The 22354-nt window shown below is 45.3% G+C and overlaps 1 protein-coding gene across 3 annotated transcripts in view; it reads right to left on the bottom strand.

Annotated features, from left to right (window-relative positions):
* PolQ (DNA polymerase theta) overlaps positions 1–22354 on the bottom strand; it is a 270991-nt gene that overhangs the window by 77961 nt on the left and 170676 nt on the right. For all 3 annotated transcript variants that reach the window (XM_070096805.1, XM_070096803.1, XM_070096804.1), the window contains 2 exons: positions 11912–12073; positions 1817–1909 (listed from right to left, as the gene is read on the bottom strand). In XM_070096805.1, the coding sequence (XP_069952906.1) occupies positions 1817–1909; positions 11912–12073 (255 nt within the window). The remainder of the gene's footprint in view (positions 1–1816; positions 1910–11911; positions 12074–22354) is intronic.

Genomic DNA, 22354 nt, shown 5'->3' with positions numbered 1-22354 from the left:
TTCGGAGTGTGGAAATTAGGAGAAGGTGTGGAGTTAATAAAAGTATTAGTCAGAGGGCTGAAGAGGGGTTGTTGAGGTGGTTTGGTCATTTAGAGAGAATGGATCAAAGTAGAATGACTTTGAGAGCGTATAAATCTATAGGGGAAGGAAGGCAGGGTAGGGGTCGTTCTCGAAAGGGTTGGAGAGAGGGGGTAAATGAGGTTTTGTGGGCGAGGGGCTTGGACTTCCAGCAAGCATGTGTGAGCATGTTAGGTAGGAGTGAATGGAGATGAATGGTTTTTGGGACCTGATGAGCTGTTGGAGTGTGAGCAGGGTAATATTTAGTGAAGGGTTTCAGGGAAACCGGTTATTTTTATATAGCCGAACTTGAGTCCTGGAAATGGGAAGTACAATGCCTGCACTTTAAAGGAGGGGTTTGGGATATTGGCAGTTTGGAGGGATATGTTGTGTATCTTTATACGTATATGCTTCTAAACTGTTGTATTCTGAGCACCTCTGCAAAAACAGTGATAATGTGTGAGTGAGGTGAAAGTGTTGAACGATGATGAAAGTATTTTCTTTTTGGGGATTTTCTTTCTTTTTGGGTCACCCTGCCTCGGTGGGAGACGGCAAACTTGTTGAAAAAAAAAATAATAATAATAATATAAACTAATAACAATAATTCAAATGTCATAAATAATATCAATATTAATAATAGTTATACAGGAAATTTCATGTCTAAATTAAGATCTTTCATTTTTGCTTTATATATACATGAATAGTGATACTTTTGTGTGATTGAATAATAATGGAGAGCAGATGTCCTCTTAAATAACAATCCACTATACTGAAGTGGACGGTGCAGCAGACTGCATCTACTGCATCGTTGGACTACCAAGACAGGTGAATGCTCAATGCTTCAGAGTTGGTCTACTGCATTGATGGCACCACCAGATATACTAAGAATAAACTATTTCACTGCAGTACAGTAAATTACAGCACCAGAAAATAAAAATTACATGTACAGTACAGTAAACAACAGTAATTTTCATACCTTTTCTAGTGGACAGATGAGCCTACAGTATATTATTCCCATGTTGTCACTGAGACACTACCTTTACTAGTTCAAGTTTCTGCTTAACACTAAAATTCACACACTTTTTTAGCATCATCACTTGCTTTAGAGGCCATCATTAATACTACTGTATAGGGCACTCTAATAAAGTGATGATACAGATTATAAATCCAGGGAAAAATTGGAGACTTAATGATGATAATATGTGAGCACATGCACAGACAATAACTGATGCAGGTTGAGTCACTGACCCTACTCACCCACAAACAATGAAAACAAACAGGTCTTGGATGCAGCCCATACCACACAAACCTATAATGAAGCAGACATGGTCTACTTCATTGATGGTACTACTGGACACCTCCTATATGTACAACCATGCAATGCAGTGGAATTGGTCCAATATACTGTATTGATAATTCTACCAGACAACCCCATGTAGGGGATGCACACAGTCTTTGTATTCTGTTGTGTGTGCTCTTAGAAGAACAGTGCATGTACATCTGGATGAACATGTATCTTAGCACAAATACACTTAGGCATATTTTAATGCCAATACAATTACAGTATATTTAGAATTAAAATGTTCTTAATCAGTGATGAACAGGTGACATGCAGTCTCACTGATCCTCATGTACAGATAGATAGGCTTGAAGACCAATTAATCATCCAACCAACAGTGCAAAATTTAGCAGACTGAAGAAAATTTAATAAAATCATGCCCTTTGATTTACCAAAACTTCATAACAGGCATATTCATACCTTTTAAGATGAAGTTTTTTATGCTAGCCACTCTGTGTTCAAATGGAACAGCCTCTCTTAAGGGAGGTGTTGGAAGACTGCTACTGAAGTTTTCTGTAACAGAAACCAAACAATTATTTTAAATTTCCCATGACATCCACAGCTTGGAGATTAGAAGATGGTGTGATGTTTCTAAAAGTATTACCCAGAGGGATGAGGAGGGGTTGTTGAGGTGACTCAGACATTTAGAAAGGATGGAACAAAACTGAATGACTTGGAAGGCGTATAAATCTGTAGTGGAAAGAAGGCAGGGTAGGGGCCGGCCTAGGAAAGGTTGGAGTGAAGGAGGGGGGGGGGGTAAAGGAGGTTTTGTGTGCGAGGAGCTTAGACTCCCAGCAAGTGTGCATGAGTGTGTTAGATAGAAGCAAGTGGAGGCAAATGTTTTTTATGACCTGACATGTTGTTGGTGCAAGCAAGGTAACATTTATGAAGGGATTCAGGGAAACCAGTTAGCTGGATTTGAGTCCTGGAAGTGGGAAGTACAGTGTCTGTTCTCTGAAGGGGGAGTGGAGAGATGTTCCATTTTTTTAACTGTAGTGTAAGCATGCCTCTGGCAAGGCAGTGATGGAGTCACCCTGCCTTGGTGGGAAATGAATGTTGTCAATAAAAAAAAAAAACACAATATCACAGAATAATGTGCATCATACATCTTTTAGGAAAAATATGTTGTATATTACAACATTTTTAAAGCATGAAAAACTTTTCTGTGTAGGGTTCGATGAACACTAGGAATAGTATTCTCTCTCTTTCTAATACATCAATATGACTGTCTGCCCACCACTTTTAGCTCAGAGTACCTCCCTCCACCCACTCTCCAACCTTGGTTTTGCTAATGTGTTTATGATGCATGTGTTTGGCAAACACTGTTTGATATGCCAGTCATACAAGACACCTTATATCAGAAAATAAGTAAAGCAGAATAAAGTGAGTTAATTCTTGCCTAAAAGCACCCTGATAGGCCAAGTTTCATGTGTCTGTCATAGGCATAGCATACTATTTGTTTTGCAGAGATCTCCTTTGGATTTTTTTTATATAGATGTTCTTAAACTGTTCATGCTGAGAGGTATTCCTCTTAGTGGTTCATCAGAATCCATACACAGAAATGAAGCATACATAGTTTACAGATAATTTGAATGAATAACCTAATTATAATAATGATATAATTTTGCAATGAGTGTAATTCAAGTGCCTTTAAGAGTTATGTATCTTCTGGGATCCTCATTGTGACTATCATTATACAGTACTATAGTCTATTATCATTGAGTAAGAAGGCATCTGAATAGAGAAGGTGGAAGAGTAATACAGAGTGGAAAAGTGAATTAAATGATTAGCCCTTAACCTAGGTAAAGAAGTAGCCTAGACAACTATGCAGTAAACTTTTCGTTTTTCACAAATGACTGTAAAGCATGAAAACAATAAAGAAAAACTGAAAAATTACTAAAAATAATACAGATATGAACATTTCTATGATGTGACAACTTCTGCTCCTGACACCTAGTTAAGCAGGATGGCAATAAAAAATAAATTGAATAAAATATTTGTTGGGTGTTTTTATTCAAGTTAATAAGATAGGTAAGGGTGTGATATTCTGACACGATGATAAAAAGACAAATAAAGTTGTACGGAACCTTTATTAATGACATTTTGCTCATGCAGTTGGTTTGATGATGCCAACTATATGGGAAAATGTTGATAATAAACATTCCATATAACTGCATTTGTACCTTTTTGTCAGGTAATGAAGTATTTACATTACACACATAAATGTACTTCACTCTGTCACAATTTTAGAAACAAACACAAAACAACTTTAGGCTTGCTGTTGTTGCAGCACATCTCCCCAGTATAACCCAAACATACTTCTCCTCAATTTAGATCTATCCATTTATATATTATGTACTGTCATCATAAAATACAGTGGACCCCCGGTTAACGATATTTTTTCATTCTAGAAGTATGTTCAGGTGCCAGTACTGACCGAATTTGTTCCCATAAGGAATATTGTGAAGTATAATCGATTAGTCCATTTCAGACCCCCAAACATACACGTACAAACGCACTTACATAAATACACTTACATATTATTATTATTATAATAAAAAAGAAGCGCTAAGCCACAAGGGCTATACAGCGCTGCAGGGTAGGGAAGGAAGCGAGGGTATTGGATGGCAGAAGGGAGGAGGGATGATCAGTAGGTTACAGAAAACAGCGGGGCAGGGGATAGTACGGGGGTAGAGGGTAGCAAGAGATTGAAGTAGAAAGGGCTGAAGGTATCAGAATTTGTGAAGTAAGTCAGTTGTTGTCAAAAAGTCAATGAGAGAGTCTGGATGAAAGGTGGGTCCATCAGCGAGAAGGGAAGGTAAAGAGAGAGCAGCAGAGCGAAGACGATGACGGAGGTAAATTCTGCGTGCTCGTTGATAAAGTGGGCAGTCCAACAGAATGTGGCTGACTGATAATGGAACTTGGCAATTCTCACAGAGAGGAGCAGGGCGCCTCTCCATGAGATATCCATGAGTAAGACGAGTATGGCCAATGCGAAAACGGGAGAGAGTAGTCTCCCAACCTCGACACTGGTGATAAGAAGACGGCCAGTAACCTATACTTGGTTTAATAGATTGAAGTTTGTTGCCGAACATAGTAGACCAACGTTGTTGCCAACGGGTGTGAAGTTGGGAAGATATTGCAGCAAAATACAGTGGACCCCCGGTTAACGATATTTTTTCATTCCAGAAGTATGTTCAGGTGCCAGTACTGACCAAATTTGTTCCCATAAGGAATATTGTGAAGTGGATTAGTCCATTTCAGACCCCCAAACATACACGTACAAACGCACTTACATAAATACACTTACATAATTGGTCGCATTGGGAGGTGATTGTTAAGCGGGGGTCCACTGTAGTCCGTAAATGGAATGCCTCTACATGAAACTGGTAGGTCATGTACTGCTGACCGCGCAGCAGTGTCTGCCTGTTCATTGCCCTGTACGTCAACATGACCAGGGACCCAACAAAAAACAATATCTTTATGCTTGGTAAAGATGCGGCGTAACCAAAGTTGGATACGGAGGACTAAGGGGTGAGGAGTATCAAATTTCTGTATAGCCTGTAAAGCACTAAGGGAGTCTGAGACAACCACAAATGATGACACAGGCATAGATGCAATACGGATAAGTGCTGTAAGGATGGCATACAATTCAGCAGTAAAAATACTAGCCGAAGATAGTAAATGCCCTTGTACGACGCTGTCCGGAAACACTGCTGCGAATCCTACGCCATCAGAAGACTTAGAGCCATCTGTGTACACAGCAATGGCATGAGAATGAGAGTGAAAGTGGTCAAGAAAAAGAGAGCGGGAAGCGACCGTAGACAGTTGGGCTTTCGAGCAAGGGAGAGAGAAAGAACAGACTCGAACAGCTGGAACTTCCCAGGGGGGTAAGGAAAAGTGAGATGCTACATGTACATAGAAAGGTGGTAATTGAAGAGAAGACAAGAGCAAATGAAGGCGAAGAGAGAAGGGACGGAGTAAACAGGGGCGGCGAACAAATAAAGAATGTCTACTAATATCAGTGACCATTCTATAAATGGAAGGATTGCGGAGATCATGAGAGCGTACATAGCAGCGAAGGCAATGGGCATCACGGCGATCGGATAAGGATGGAACGTTCGCTTCTGCATAGAGGCTCTTGACAGGGGAAGAGCGAAAAGCACCAAGGCATAAATGTAATCCTTGGTGATGAATGGGGTTAAGGCTAGAGAGAGTAGCAGGAGATGCTGCTGAATAGATCTGGTCACCATAATCAAGTTTCGATAAAATAAGGGTGGAATGTAGGCGAAGGAGGGTTCGACGATCAGCTCCCCATGAAAGATGAGCAAGGGTTTTAAGAAGGTTCAGCCGGCTGTGACAAGTTGCCTTCAGAGAGGTAATGTGAGGTTTCCAGGATAACCTACGATCAAAGAGGAGGCCCAGAAACTTGACTGTATCACGTTCAGGGATACAGGAGCCATAGAGGTACAAAGGATGATCGGAGATGACAGAGCGTCTAGTGAAAGTAATTTGGTGGGTTTCAGTGCTGGAAAATTTAAACCCACGTGTGGTGGCCCAATTGGAAACACAGTCGACTGCATGCTGGAGAGAAACTGTAATAAGGTGACAGTCAGCGCCTGCACAGGCAATAGCGAAGTCATCAACATAGAGTGATGACCAAATATTTGATGGAAGACTAGAGGCCAAATCATTAATAGCAAGGAGAAAAAGTGTTGTGCTCAGAACACATCCCTGGGGGACACCTTCAGCTTGGATAAAGTCCGGGGAGAGCACATTATTAACCCGAACACGGAAATGCCTGTCAGTTAAAAAGCTCTTAAGGAAGGATGGTAGATTGCCTCGAAGGCCTAAGGAGTGGGCTTGGGCTAAAATATTATACCTCCAAGTTGTGTCATATGCCTTCTCAAGGTCAAAAAATATGGCAATAACCGAGTGGTTATTCGCAAAGGCATTACGAACATACGTATCCAAGCGTAGTAAGGGGTCTATGGTAGAACGTCCCTTACGAAAGCCATATTGACGAGTGGAGAGACTGTTGTGTGTCTCTAAATACCACACTAAACGTCTATTTACTAGGCGTTCCATCACTTTGCAAACTGCACTGGTAAGAGCAATGGGATGATAGTGGAAGGTTTCACGTCCCACAGTGCCTGGTTTGCGGAAAGGGAGAACAATGGTGGATTTCCACAGCTGTGGAAGAACTCCTTGTGACCAAATAAGATTGTAAAGGCGTAATAGGACTGCAAGGGCTGACTGATGTAAATGTTGTAGCATACGAATATGAATGTCGTCGGGCCCAGCTGCCGATGATCGGCAAGCTGAGAGTGTTGCCTCCAGTTCTTGAAGTGTAAAAGGCACATTATACTGTTCTTCTCTGAGAGAAGAAAAGTCCAAGGGTGCTAACTCTCTGGCAGACTTTGAGGAAAGAAATGAGGGGCATAGATGGAGTCCCTGAGAAATACGGACCAGATGATTGCCAATTTCATTGGCAACATCTAGTGGGTTTGCTATATCAACACCGGCAACCCGAAAAACAGGAGCTGGGTCAGGAGAATATTTACCACTCAGTTTTCATACTTTTTTCCAGACTGCACTTATAGAGGAAGCAGAGGTGATGGTGGAGACATAATCTCGCCAGCAAGTGCATTTAGCGTCACGGATGACACGGCGAGTGATCGCACGCTTCTGCTTAAAATCAAGAAGTCTCTCTGTGGTTCTATTGTACCGGTACCTGCCCCATGCAGCACGTTTCAAACGTACTGCACGAGCACAAGCAGGAGACCACCAAGGCACGCATTTCTGAGAATGCCTGCCCGAAGTTTGGGGTATAGAATGAGAAGCTGCGGTTAAAATGGAGGATGAGAAGAGGTGTAAAAGCTCATCGATGGAGGACGAAGAAGGAACCTCTCTAAAAACAGTTAGGTGTGAGTAAAGGTTCCAATTTGCCTGATCAAATTGCCAGCGTGGGATGCGAAGAGGTGGTGAATATGAAGGGGAAGTAAGAATGATTGGGAAATGATCGCTGTCATGTAAGTCCGGAAGAACAGACCAAGTGAAGTCTAATGCGGCGGAGGAAGAGCAGACTGAGAGATCGATGCAAGAGAGAGTGTGAGTCCGAGGATCAAAATGGGTGTGAGTACCTGTATTTAAAACATGGAGGGGGTGGGTGGCAAGAAAAGCCTCTAACTGAATGCCACGGGAATCACAGTGAGACCCCCCCCAGAGGAAATGGTGGGCATTAAAATCACCAAGTAACAGAATCGGTGGTGGTAATGACGAAACAAGAAAGGCAATATCCTGAATAGATAATGCCCGAGAAGGAGAGAGATATAAAGAACAGAACGTATACCACCTATGCAAGTGGATACGGGCTGCTGTGTAATGCAGAGAAGTACGAACAAATAGCTGATGGTACGGAATATCAGTGCGTAGAAGAAGGGCACTTTCATTAAAGGTCCCATCAGGAAAAGGATCTGAAGAATACAATAAATTATAGCCTGAGATGGGAGAGATAACAGCAGAGTGTAATTTTGGTTCCTGTAAGCAAACACCAACAGGGGCAAACTGGGAGAGTAACATCTGAAGCTCACCCCGATTACCCCTGAGGCCGCGTATATTCCACTGTAAATAGGCCATGATTGGCAATGATAAAGATACCTGAAATCCGCAGGTAAGGGTTCCTACGGACTAGAGGGGTTAGAAAAGTCCACATGCGGAGGCAGTGGAAAACGTTCAAGCAGCGAAGGAACGGTGCGCTGTGAAGAAAGGAGTTGCGCAGATGGAGTAGAGGAGAGAGAAGGAGCGGAGGGTGGATCAGTGTCCATTGATGGTTTGGTCTCTGCAATATATTCAGAGATTGCTTCAAGTGTTTCAGAATTCAGAGACGTTGTATGGGAGACAATACTGGAAATGGTAGGGGGAGGATGAGTAAAGATTGGAACTGTAATGGACTGTACCAAGGTAGGGGGGGCGAAAGGGTGGAGGGAAATGGAGAAGCGTGGAAGGGGACAGAAGAGGCAGAAACCTGGGAGGTGGCAGAAGAGGAAGAAACTTGGGAGGGAACAGGGGAGGAAGGTACAGTACGAGGAGGAGGGTGAACCTCTACACTTGTAACAGAGCCAGTGAGAGGGGGAGAACCAGGTACAGAGACAGGGAAGGGAAAATGAGGAGGTGGAAGATGGGTAGGTGTTAACGGACCTTTTTTTGACTTTTGAGAAGTAGAGGGACGATTGGGAGGAGGTGTCATACGAGATCTCGTCGCTACTGAGGCTTGTGAGAGAGAACACGAAGGATCGAGATCAGACTGAGATGTTGAAGTAGGGACGTCTGAGCCAAGGACAGCAAAAGAATTAGCTACAGGAGTGACTATGGGAGAGGTAACCACAGAGGTGGGTGCAGAAGATGGGATACCAGAAGTGGGGGGACGTTTTGAAACACGGGAATAAGAAACACGAGGTAGTCTCCCTTGGAGGCGGAGATGAGAAACTGCCATGGCATAAGGGAGACCTTCTGCCTCTTTGAGGTAACGGATTTCCCGCTCGTTTAAGTAGACTTGACAACGGCGAGAGTACGAAGGGTGAGCCTCATGACAATTAAGGCAAGAGGGAGGTCGATTGCAAGACATATTAGAATGGTCATTGGCACCACAGACTGGGCATTCGGCGATAGATCTGCAATATTTCGCTGGATGGCCAAATCGCCAGCAATTTCTACACTGTTGCGGTGTAGGGATCACCTTTCGAACTTGTAACCGATGTCCTGCTACATAAACTGAGAATGGGAGTTCACGGCTGTCAAAAGTTAAACGAGCCACATTGCTAGGGTATCGTCTCCGCCCGCGGGCAGGAAGAACGTAAGTGTCTACCTTGAGGATTGGGAGATCTTGAAGTTCCAGCTGTTCAAGAATGTCAGTGCCACATGTCTGGAAATTTTGTTGAACTATGGTATGGGGCAGAATGACGGTACCACTACAAGAATTGAGGGAATGATGCTTTTCAATAGTTACAGGAACAGTATCGATATGGGAAAGACGAGAAAGCTCATGAGCCTGGGTAGCATTCTGTACGGTGACGATGCGCGTTCCGCTCTTAAGAGCATGAAAAGAAATATCTTTACCAACATGGCATAGGAGTGCCTTGCCAATACTGTGGTCAGAAAGATAGGCAGTAGAGGAAGTCGGTCGTAAAGTGAAGAATTTAGTCCATTGTGCAGTCTGAAACTGAGCGTGGAAAGGTAGTGAAGGACGTGTCGATCTTTTCTGAGAAGAACGAGAAGGTGGAGAAGTATCATCAGCAGGTAATTGTCGTTGGCGTTTAGGCATGGGACCAGAGTTGGTCCAACATGGAACGGGCCGGCGATTTGAAAATTGCCGCACCGTAGAGGGAGAGGCCGGAAGCATAGTCAAGGGAGAGCGAAGGTCAGATAAATCGAAGGAGTCAGTCAAGGCCTCAGTACCTGAAGCATGTGAGGAAACAGCACTGGCAAGAGGTACAGAGGCATGAGGAGTGTCCAAACAGTGGTCCAAAGACGAGGTAGGGTCAGAACGGGGTGCGGTATCAAGAAGGGGCCCGGGGGTAGCAGGTTCATGGACTAGGGCTGCCATGGTTAGGTTACTTCTTTCTTTTTGTTTTTAAGAAAAAAAAAGAAAGAAGAAAAGAAAATAAAAATAAAAAAAAGAATAAAAAAAGGGGGGACCGGGGAGGGATAGTTCCTAGGAGGAATGAAAGGGCCAGAAATCTCCCTCCGCGCCCAAGAGGACCTCAGCACCGCAAGTAGCGCAGATGCAGCATGGAACCCGTGCCACATCCTACCCATCATGCCAGTAAACCGGCAATCCGGGATAGCAACCTCACATCTGCCGAGCTACCTCGGTGGACAAAAGAGAGGGCGGCTGGAAATCCGCCAAAAAGCATACCTCCTTCGGCCACCACCCCGGAATCCGAAAGGTGGCTTCCAGAGATACACCCGTCGCCCGAGAGACACCCAAAGCCACCCTCCGGGATACCGGAGAGGGATCAGGACATCCCCAGGCAATCCAGATTCCATGGCAAACTACGCCACCGCCAAGAACCTCAACGGAATGGGATGGACCCCAGTACCCTTTCCCCTACCTAGGAACTAGCGTGCCTGTGGGAAAAAAAAAAAAAAAAAAAAAAAAACAAAGGCCAAAAAGGAAGGGCAAAAGGGAGGGGTGGGGAGGAGGAGGAGGAAAGGAAAAAGGGGAGGATGGGGAGGATGGGATAGGGAACAGGGGATTGGGGGGTAATTAGGTTCGGTCTGAGGAAGTAGACCGACAGGTCTAATTCCTCAGACCAAGAGCCTCTTCACCACGCCAAGGAGCCCCCCTTGAAGAGGTACACTTACATAATTGGTCGCATTGGGAGGTGATCGTTAAGTGGGGGTCCACTGTATATGCATTTTTTATTACTCCGATTGTCTCCCACCAATCTGGGCTTGTTCAAGAAAGGAAACACGGTCACCATCCTTTATTAAATACCAGTAGATATCTTGCCAGACATGATCAGATGTCACAGTTCACAAGATGCTCTGATTTACATCACAACCATTCCTTCAGATTGCAGGTACTGTACTTCTTGTCTCCAGAACTCAAGCCTGGCTATCCTGTTTCCTTGAATCCCTTCATAAATGTTACTTGGCTCATACTACTTGTGCCCATATAGCATCACTGATATCATTCTCACTGTTATCCAGACTACTGTTACTAGACAATAACACCTGTATTTTCTCTTCCCCCCAAGATAACTTACTAAAGCTATGAATGGCCATCCTTTCCTGTGTAGCACTAACGACATGTATATTTTTTTAATTCAAATAATTTTGGCACATTAGAGCCAAAATGTTCTCTCAAAATAATGCCATTCAGTGCTTCACTCCAAGCCTCTATGATTTACATGTAATATTTTGCATCCAACTCCCTACACAGGCATTTTGACATGTCCCATCCAGTTCCCCACCTAGACACTCTGGCACGTCATTACCAAATCCCCATGAGGATGTACTGAAGCGTGCCAATCAGTTCCCGACAAGGACAACGAGTGCACCAGTACGTCATGCCAAGTTCAGCCACACAGAAGTAGATATGTCATGCTTATTTTCCCACATGGAGGTACTAATATGTCATACCCAGTTTCCTACATGGACACTGTGATATGCTGCTCCCAGGTCCCCAAACAGACAATGATATAATGCACCCAGTTTCCCACATGGACATTCCAATATACTGCTCCCAGTTCTACACAGACATTCTGATATGATGTGTCAAATTCCCTACACAGATATTCTAATATGTTTTTCCAAGATTCCCACAAAGACATACTGATATGCTACACCAAGCTGAAAAAATTCAAAGTTATACTAAAGCATTCCCACTCCTTTCCACATGTAGTAGCAACACAGAGAACCAGCAGTACAGTACATATTTCAGCTACTTTACATACCAGGTCAAACTTGCTGTACATCTTGCTACTCTGAGAATAACTATAAGAAACTAACCTTCCTGGAGAGTGCGCAAGTTAATGTAATAAGCATCACGTCCTTCCCAACAAACTGCTATGCCCACGATCAGCAACTTAGAGTTTTCAACTACCACACCTGCAACTTCTTGATGACGATGACCTCGTCTTGGGGTGCGACCATGAGCGGCTATTCGCCATCCTGTGGATTCAAAGTCATTGCTTATCTTTCTGTATCTTGAAAAGACAGCCTTAAAAAATATATCTTCTAAATATTTAAACCTTATTCAAATATAAAAGATGTTTGAAAGAACATTTTAAATATATCTTAAAGAATTCTACAAGCTGGTATTAACTAACCATACCATGGCCGGGATTGAACTCGCGGTCAGAGAGTCTCAAAACTCCAGCCCGTCGCGTTAGCGACGCTACAAGAAAAATGAGTGTGGCAGTGAGTCAACATGCTTGTGTGTGCATGCATGTGTGCATGGATGTGTGCATGCATGCATGCGTGTGCGTGCGCGTGTGTACTCACCTAGTTGTACTCATCTAGTTGAGGTTGCAGGGGTCGTGCCCAAGCTCCTGGCCCCGCCTCTTCACTGGTCGCTACTAGGTCACTCTCCCTGAACCGTGAGCTTTATCATACCTCTGCTTAAAGCTATGTATGGATCCTGCCTCCATTACATCGCTTCCCAAACTATTCCACTTCCTGACTACTCTGTGGCTGAAGAAATACTTCCTAACATCCCTGTGATTCATCTGTGCCTTCAACTTCCAACTGTGTCCCCTTGTTACTGTGTCGAATCTCTGGAACATCCTGTCTTTGTCCACCTTGCCAATTCTTCTCAGTATTTTATATGTCGTTATCATGTCCCCCCTATCTCTCCTGTCCTCCAGTGTCGTCAGGTTGATTTCCCTTAACCTCTCCTTGTAGGACATACCTCTTAGCTCTGGGACTAGTCTTGTTGCAAACCTTTGCACTTTCTCTAGTTTCTCTACGTGCTTGGCTAGGTGTGGGTTCCAAACTGGTGCCGCATACTCCAATATGGGCCTAACGTACACGGTGTGTGTGTGTGTGTGTGTGTTCACCTAATTGTGGTTGCAGGGGTCAAGACTCAGTTCCTGGCACTGCCTCTTCACTGATCGCTACTGGGTCCTCCCTCTCCCTGCTCCATGAGCTTTATCATACCCTGTCTTAAAACTATGTATGGTTCCTGCCTCCACTACATCACTTGCCAGACTATTCCACTTCCTAACAACTCTGTGGCTAAAGAAATACTTCCTAGCATCCCTTTCACTCATCTGAGTCTTCAGCTCCAATTGTGACCTCTTGTTTCTGTGTCCCATCTCTTGAACGTCCTGTCTCTGTCCACCTTGTCTATTCCACGCAGTATTTTGTATGTCATTATCATGTCACCCCTCACCCTCCTGTCCTCCAGTGTTATCAGACTGATTTCCCTTAACCTTTCTTTGTAGGACATTCCCCTTAGCTCTGGAACCAGCCTTGCTGCAAACTTTTGCACTTTCTCTAATTTCTTGATGTGTTTGACCAGGTGTAGTTTTCAAATTGGTGCTGCGTACTCCAGTATGGACCCGACGTACACAGTGTATAAAGTCTTGAACGGTTCCTTACTGAGGTACCGGAACGCTATTCTCAGGTTTCCCAGGCGCTCATATGCCGCAGCAGTTATCTGGTTAATGTGTGCTTCTGGCGACATACTCAGTATTATACTCACCCCTAGATCTTTCTCCTTGAGTGAGGTTTGCAGTCTTTGGCCGCCTATCCTATACTGTCTGCGGTCTTCTTTACCCTTCCCCAATCTTCATGACTTTGCATTTGGCAGGGTTAAATTCTGGGAGCCAGTTGCTGGATCATGCGTCCAGCCTGTCCAGGTCTCTTTGTAGACCTGTCTGGTCCTCATCTGACTTAGTTCTCCTCATTAACTTCACATCATCTGCAAATAAGAACACTTCCGAGTCTATCCCTTCTGTTATGTCATTCACATATACCAAGAATAGCAATGGTCCTAGGACTGACCCTTGTGGGACCCCGCTCGTCACAGGCGCCCACTGTGATACCTCATCACGTACCATGGCTCACTGTTGGCTCCCTGTCAGATATTCTCTGATCCATTGCAGTGCCCTTCCTATTATATGTGCCTGATCCTCTAGCTTCTGCACTAATCTCTTGTGAGGAACTGTCGAAGGCCTTCTTGCAGTCCAAGAAAACGCAATCGACCCACCCCTTCCTCTCATGTCGTACTTCAGTTACCTGATCATAAAACTCTAGTAGGTTTGTGACACAGGATTTACCTTCCATGAATCCGTGCTGGCTGTCGTTTATAACCTTGTTCCATTCCAGGTGTGCCACCACTCTCCTCCTGATAATCTTCTCCATGACTTTGCATACTATACATGTCAGTGACACCGGTCTATAGTTTAATGCTTCGTTTCTGTCCCCTTTCTTAAAGATGGGGATCACATTTGCCATCTTCCATACCTCAGGTGGTTGCCCAGTTTCAAGGGATATGTTGAAGATTGTGGTTAGTGGCACACACAGTGTCTCTGCTCCCTCTCTAAGGACCCACGGAGAGATGTTGTCCGGCCCCACCGCCTTTGAGGTATCAAGGTCACTTAGAAGCTTCTTCACCTCCTCCTCGATTGTGTGTATTTCATCCAACACTTGTTGGTATATCCCTTGTTGGTGTCCCTTCTGCCTCCACTGTAAATACTTCCTGAAATCTCATGTTGAGCTGCTCACATACTTCTTGGTCATTTCTTGTGAGCTCCCCGCCTTCTTTACCTGATCCTTGACTGTTGTCTTCCTCCTGATGTTGCTGTAAAGAAGTTTCGGGTCAGACTTAACTTTCAATGCTGTGTTGTTTTTGCACTGCCACTGGGTCTTCCTCCTTATCTGTGCATACATGTACTTGTTTCTGGCTCATAGACTAATCTCTTTATTTTCCTGGGTCCTTTGCCTTCTGCACTTTTTACATTGTCTAGCACACTTAGTTTTTGCCTCCGTACACCTTTGGGTAAACCAAGGGCTCACTCTGGTCTTCCCATTATTTCTGTTACCCTTGGGAACAAACCTTTCCTCTGCCTCCTTGCATTTTGTTTTTACACAGTCCATCATTTCGTTTACTGACTTTCCTATCAACTCTCTCTTCCACTGAACCTTGTGTGTGTGTGCACACGCGTGTGTGTGTGTGTATGTGTGTGTGCATGTGCACACACGTGTGCATGTGTGTGTGCGTGTGTGCGCGAGCGTGTGTGTGCATTTGTGTGCATGTGTGTGTGTGCATGTGTGTGTGTGCACGTGTGTGTGTGCATGTGTGTGTGTGCACGTGTGCATGCGCATGTGTGTGTGTGTGTGTGTACTCACCTAGTTGTGGTTGCAGGGGTCGAGTCACAGCTCCTGCTCCCCGCTACTCAGTCACTCTTCCCGCTCCATGAGCTTTATCATACCTCTTCTTAAAGCTATGTATGGACCCTACCTCCACTACATCACTACCCAGGCTATTCCACTTCCTGGCAACTCTGTGATTGAAGAAATACTTTCTAACATCCCTGTGATTCATCTGAGTCTTCAACTTCCATCTGTGACCTCTTGTTGCTGTCCCATCTCTGGAACATCCTGTCTCTGTCCACCTTGTCTATACCTCTCAGTATTTTATGTCATTATCATATCCCCCCCCCCCTATCTCTCCTGTCTTTCAGTGTCATCAGGTTGGTTTCCTTTAACCTCTCCTTGTAGAACATACCCCTTAGCTCTGGGACTAGTCTTTTTGCAAACCTTTGCACTTTCTCTAGTTTCCTTACACGTTTGGCTAGGTGAGGGTTCCAAACTGGCATTGCATATTCCAATATGGGCCTAACGTACACAGTGTACAGGGTCCGGAATGACTCCTTATTTAGATGTTGGAATGCTGTTCTTAGGTTTGCCAGGCGCCCATATGCTGCAGCAGTTATTTGGTTGATGTGCGCCTCAGATGTGCCTGGTGTTATACACACACCAAGATCCTTTTCCTTGAGTGAGGTTTGTAGGCTTTGGCCCCCTAGACTGTACTCCATCTGTGGTTTTCTTTGCCCTTCCCCAATCTTCATGACTTTGCACTTGGTGGGGTTACACTCCAGGAGCCAGTTTCTGGATCAGGCCTGCAGTCTGTCCAGATCCCTCTGTAGTTCTGCCTGGTCCTCGTCCGATTTAATTCTTCTCATCAACTTCGCATCATCTGCAAACAGGGACACTTCGGATTCTATTCCGTCCGTCATGTCTTTCACAAATACCAGAAACAGCACCGGTTCTAGGGCTGATCCCTGTGGCACCCCGCTCATTACAGGCGCCCACTCTAACACCTCACCATGTACCATGACTTGCTGTTGTCTTCTTGACAGGTATTCCTTGATCCATTGTAGTGCCTTCCCTATTATCCGTGTCTGGTCCTCCAGCTTCCGCACCAATCTTTTGTGTGGAACTGTGTCAAATGCCTTCTTACAGTCCAAGAAAATGCAATCTACCCACCCCTCTCTCTCGTCTTACAGCCGTCCCCCTGTCATAGAACTCCAGTAGGTTTGTGACACAGGATTTCCCATTCCTGAAACCGTGCTGGCTCTCCTTGATAAGCTCATTCCTTTCTAGGTGCTCCACCACTCTTCTCCTGATAATTTTCTCCATGACCTTGCATACTATACACATCAGTGACACTGGTCTGTAGCTTAATGCTTCATGTCTGTCTCCCTTTTTAAAAACTGGGACTACGTTTGCTGTCTTCCACACTTCTGGTAGTCGTCCTGTTTCAACAGATTTGTTGAAGGTAGTTGTTAGTGGTACACAAAGTGCCTCTGCTTCCTTTCTCAAGACCCACGAAGAGATGTTAACCAGCCCTATCGCCTTTGAGGTATCTAGCTCGCTTAACACCTTCTTCACTTCTTCCTCGGTTGTATGTACTGTGTCCAACACTTGAAGGTGTACTCCACCTCTCTGCCTTTCTGGAGTCTCTTCTGTCTCCTCTGTGAATACTTCTTTGAATCTCAAGTTGAGCTCCTCACATACTTCTCAGTCGTGACCTCCCCTCCTTCCTTCTTCAGCCTGATTATTTGGTCCTTGACTGTTGTTTTCCTCCTGATGTGGCTGTACAACAGCTATGGGTCAGATTTGGTTTTTGGTGCTATGTCATTCTCATATTGCCTTTGGGCCTCCTGTCTTACCTGTGTATATTCATTTCTGGCTCTACAACTGCTCTCCTTATTCTCCTGGGTCCTTTGCCTTCTATATTTCTTCCATTCCCTAGCACACTTGGTTTTTGGCCTCCCTGCACCTTTGGGTGAACCATGGGCTCATCCTGGGTTTTTCATTATTCCTGTTACCCCTGTGTACAAACCTCTCCTCAGCTTCCTTGCATATTGTTGTCACATATTCTATCAGCTCGTGCACATACTTCCCTGCCAATTCTCTGCCCCACTGAACCCCGTTCAGGAAGTTCTTCATGCTTGCGTAGTCCCCTTTCTTGTAATTTGACTTTACTCGTCCGGCACTCCCTACTTCCCCTCCACTTGTAACTCTATGTATTCAAAGCTTAAAATCACATGATCACTGGCCCCCAGGGGTCTTTCATATGTGATGTCCTCAATATCTGCCCTATTCAAGGTGAATACTAGGTCCAGTCATGCTGGTTCATCCTCTCCTCTCTCTCTGGTAGTGTCCCTTATGTGTTGGTACATGAGGTTTTCCAATACCACTTCCATCATCTTAGCCCTCCACGTTTCTTGGCCCCCATGTGGCTCAAAGTTTTCCCAATTGATTTCCTTGTGGTTGAAGTCACCCATGATCAGTAGCTTTGCCTTACTCGCATGAGCCCTTCTGGCCAACTCAGCCAGTGTGTTAACTAGTGTGATGCTTCTTTGACTCTTTCATGCCACTCTTCCCACTTATTTGTTATTCCATCAGCATTGGTGTACCATACTTTCAGTTTCCTCTCCAACACTGGAGTCTGTGAGGGTGGGAGACCTATCAGTGTACTGCGGGGTTCTACAGCGTAGTGTGGGGTGGGGGCTGAGTGAGTGAGTGAGTGAGTGAGTGAGTGAGTGAGAGAGAGAGAGAGAGAGAGAGAGAGAGAGAGAGAGAGAGAGAGAGAGAGAGAGAGAGTGAGAGTGAGTGTGAGTGTGAGTGTGAGTGTGTGTGTGTGTGTGTGTGTGTGTGTGTGTGTGTGTGTGTGTGTGTGTGTGTGTGTGTGTGAGTGTGTGTGTGTGTGTGTGTGTGTGTGTGTGTGTGTGTGTGTGTGTGTGTGTGTGTGTGAGTGTGTGAGTGTGTGTGTGTGTGTGTGTATGTGTGAGTGTGTGTGTGTGTGTGTGTATGTGTGAGTGTGTGTGTGTGTGTGTGTGTGTGTGTGTGTGTGTGTGTGTGTGTGTGTGTGTGTGTGTGTGTGTGTGTGTGTGTGCGTGTGTGTGTGTGTGTGTGTGTGTGTACTCACCTATTTGTACTCACCTATTTGTGGTTGCAGGGGTCGAGTCCTAGCTCCTGGCCCCGCCTCTTCACCGGTTGCTACTAGACCCTCTCTCTCCCCGCTCCATGAGCTTTATCAAACCTCGTCTTAAAACTGTGTATGGTTCCTGCCTCCACTACGTCATTTTCTAGGCTATTCCACTGCCTTACAACTCTATGACTGAAGAAATACTTCCTACTATCTCTCTGACTCATTTGTGTCTTCAACTTCTAATTGTGGCCTCTTGTTTCTGTGTCCCCTCCCTGGAACATCCTGTCCTTGTCCACCTTGTCTATTCCACGCAGTATTTTATATGTCGTTATCATGTCTCCCCTGACCCTCCTGTCCTCCAGTGTCGTCAGGCCGATTTCCCTTAATCTTTCTTCATAGGACATTCCCCTTAGCTCTGGAACTAACCTTGTTGCAAACCTTTGTACTTTCTCTAGTTTCTTGACGTGCTTTATCAAGTGCGGGTTCCAAACAGGTGCTGCATACTCCAGTATGGGCCTGACATACACGGTGTACAGTGTCTTGAATGATTCCTTACTAAGGTGTCGGAATGCTGTTCTCAGGTTTGCCAGGCGCCCATATGCTGCAGCAGTTATCTGATTGATGTGTGCTTCCGGAGACATGCTCGGTGTTATACTCACCCCAAGATCTTTCTCCTTGAGTGAGGTTTGCAGTCTTTGGCCACCTAGCCTATACTCTGTCTGTGGTCTCCTGTGCCCTTCCCCTATCTTCATGACTTTGCATTTGGCAGGATTAAATTCGAGAAGCCATTTGCTGGACCAGGTGTCCAGTCTGTCCAGGTCTCTTTGAAGTCCTGCCTGGTCCTCATCAGATTTAATTCTCCTCATTAACTTCACATCATCTGCAAACAGGGACACTTCTGAGTCTAACCCTTCCGTCATGTCGTTCACATATACCAAAAATAGCACTGGTCCTAGGACCGACCCCTGTGGGACCCCGCTCGTCACAGGTGCCCACTGTGATACATCATTACGTACCATGACTCGTTGTTGCCTCCCTGTCAGGTATTCTCTGATCCATTGCAGTGCCCTTCCTGTTATATGCGCCTGATGCTCTAGCTTCTGCACTAATCTCTTGTGAGGAACTGTGTCAAAGGCCTTCTTGCAGTCCAAGAAGATGCAATCAACCCACCCCTCTCTCTCTTGTCTTACTTCTGTTATTTTATCATAAAACTCCAGAAGGTTTGTGACACAGGATTTGCCTTCCGTGAATCCGTGCTGGTTGGCATTTATACTCCTGTTCCGTTCCAGGTGCTCCACCACTCTCCTCCTGATAATCTTCTCCATAATTTTGCATACTATACACGTCAATGACACAGGTCTATAGTTTAGTGCCTCTTTTCTGTCTCCTTTTTTGAAAATGGGAACTACATTTGCTGTCTTCCATACCTCAGGTAGTTGCCCAGTTTCCAGGGATGTGTTGAAGATTGTGGTAAGTGGTACGCACAACATATCTGCTCCCTCTCTAAGGACCCATGGAGAGATGTTGTCCGGTCCCATTGCCTTTGAGGTATCGATGTCCCTTAGCAGTTTCTTCACCTCCTCCTCATCTGTATGTATGTCGTCCAACACTTGTTGGTGTATTCCTTGTTGGTGTCCCCATCTGGTCTGTCCCCCCAGAGTCCTTCCTGTCTCTACTGTAAATACTTCCTTAAATCTCGTGTTGAGCTCCTCACATACCTCTTGATCGTTTCTTGTGAGTTCCCCACCTTCTTTCCTCAGCCTTATCACCTGGTCCTTGACTGTTGTCTTCTTCCTAATGTGGCTATACAGCAGTTTCGGGTCAGATTTGACTTTCGATGCTATGTCGTTTTCATACTGTCTCTGGGCCTCCCTCCTTATCTGCGCATACTCGTTTCTGGCTCTTCTACTAATCTCCTTGTTTTCCTGGGTCCTATGCCTCCTGTACCTTTTCCATTCTCTGTTGCACTTAGCTTTTGCCTCCCTACACCTTCGGGTAAACCAAGGACTCGTCTTGGTCTTCCTATTATTTCTGTTTCCCTTGGGAACAAAACTTTCCTCTGCCTCCTTGCACTTTGTTGCCACATATTCCATCATCTCGTTTACTGATTTTCCTACCATTTCTCTGTCCCACTGAACCTCCTGCAGGAAGTTTCTCATACCTGTGTAGTCCCCCCTTTTATAGTTTGGCCTGTCCCCTTCAGTTCCTGTTACCTTCTCCACTTGTAACTCTACTATATAGTCAAAACTCAGAACCACATGATCGCTAGCTCCAAGGGGCCTCTCGTAAGTGATGTCCTCGATGTCTGAACTGCTCAGGGTGAACACAAGATCCAGTCTTGCTGGCTCATCCTCCCCTCTCTCTCTGGTTGTGTCCCTGACATGTTGATGCATGAGGTTTTCAAGTACCACATCCATCATCTTTGCTCTCCATGTTTCGGGACCCCCATGTGGCTCCAGGTTTTCCCAGTCGATCTCCCTGTGGTTGAAATCGCCCATTACCAGTAACTTTGCTCTGCTCGAGTGAGCTCTTCTTGCCACCTCAGCCAGTGTGTCCACCATCACCCTGTTGTTTTCTTCGTACTCCTCTCTTGGCCTCCTGCAGTTCTGTGGTGGGTTATACATCACTCCAATGACTACTTTATGTTCTCCGGACTGAATTGTACCTACAATGTAGTCTCTTTCTCCAATCATGTCCATGCCTTCCATTTCCTCAAATCCCCATTGGTGTTTTATGAGCAGTGCAACCCCTCCTCCCCCTCTACTCCTTCTATCTTTCCTCAGGATCTGATATCCTGTTGGGAAGATTGTGTCTGTTATTATCTCAGCGAGTTTTGTTTCTGTGACTGCTATGATGTCTGGGGATTTTTCACTGATTCTTTCATTCCACTCCTCATGTTTATTCATTATTCCATCCGCATTTGTGTACCAAACCTTTAGTTTCTTTTCTATCATTGTGGTCATGCAAGTATATTGGGGTTGGGGGAGGGAGAGCCTTGGTGGGGGCCTATATGGGGCTGTGGTGTAGGTGGGGTATGTGTTGATGGGGGTGGGGTCAGAATGCCCATAAGGGACAGCTGTTGGGGTGAGGTTTGTGATATGGGGGTTGGTGGCAGAGGGAACAGTGAGTGGGTTGGAGTATAGGTTGCTCAGTTGCGTTGGGAATGTCGCGGGTGGGGTCTTTTGGTGGGAGATTCTGTGGGGTGTGTTTGCCCTTCCTCCTGTGTCTGGGTCCTGCTCATTTTCATTGCTTCTCGTTCCTCCTTGCGTCTCTGTACCCTCTCTTTCAGTGTAGTCCTTTCTTCTTGTGTTCTGTCGCGGTCGAGGTATACTCTCTGGTACCCCTCTTTGTCTCTCAGTCTTGCTTTCTCTTGCAGAATCCTGATTCGAACTGATTCTTCCTTGAAAGTTACTCTGACAGGCCGTATCCTTCCACTCGCAAACCACCCAATTCTCTGAAAATTTGTCACCTGGGTCATATTGCCCTCCCCTATTGTTTTCATGATGCCTTCAATCATTTTTTTCTCCTCCTGTTTTATTTCTTCAAAGTTGGCCCCCTTGGCTTCTTGGAGCCCGTACACAAAAATTGACCTCGCCCTTTCCTCCTCCCACTGAGTCTCCATCTGCTTCCTCTGAGGCATTTTGTTTCCTTCCATTGACATGTTCTTGCCTTCAGTCCCTGTCATATCTGAAACATCTATTCTCAGTGGACTGTCTTTCCTGGCCAGCTGTCCCTTGCTACTGCAGTTGTGTGTGTGTGTGTGTGTGTGTGTGTGTGCGTGTGTGTGTGTGTGTGTGTGTGTGTGAGTGTGTGTGTGTGTGTGTGAGTGTGTGTGAGTGTGTGTGAGTGTGTGTGAGTGTGTGTGAATGTGTGTGAGTGTGTGTGAGTGTGAGTGTGTGTGAGTGTGTGTGAGTGTGTGTGTGTGTGTGTGTGTGTGTGTGTGTGTGAGTGTGTGTGTGTGTGTGTGTGTGTGTGTGTGTGTGTGTGTGTGTGTGTGTGTGAGAGTG

Source organism: Cherax quadricarinatus, chromosome 55, assembly GCF_038502225.1.
Source record: "Cherax quadricarinatus isolate ZL_2023a chromosome 55, ASM3850222v1, whole genome shotgun sequence".
Classification (NCBI taxonomy): Eukaryota; Metazoa; Arthropoda; class Malacostraca; order Decapoda; family Parastacidae; genus Cherax; species Cherax quadricarinatus.
This window is presented reverse-complemented; position numbering and strand designations above follow the sequence as displayed.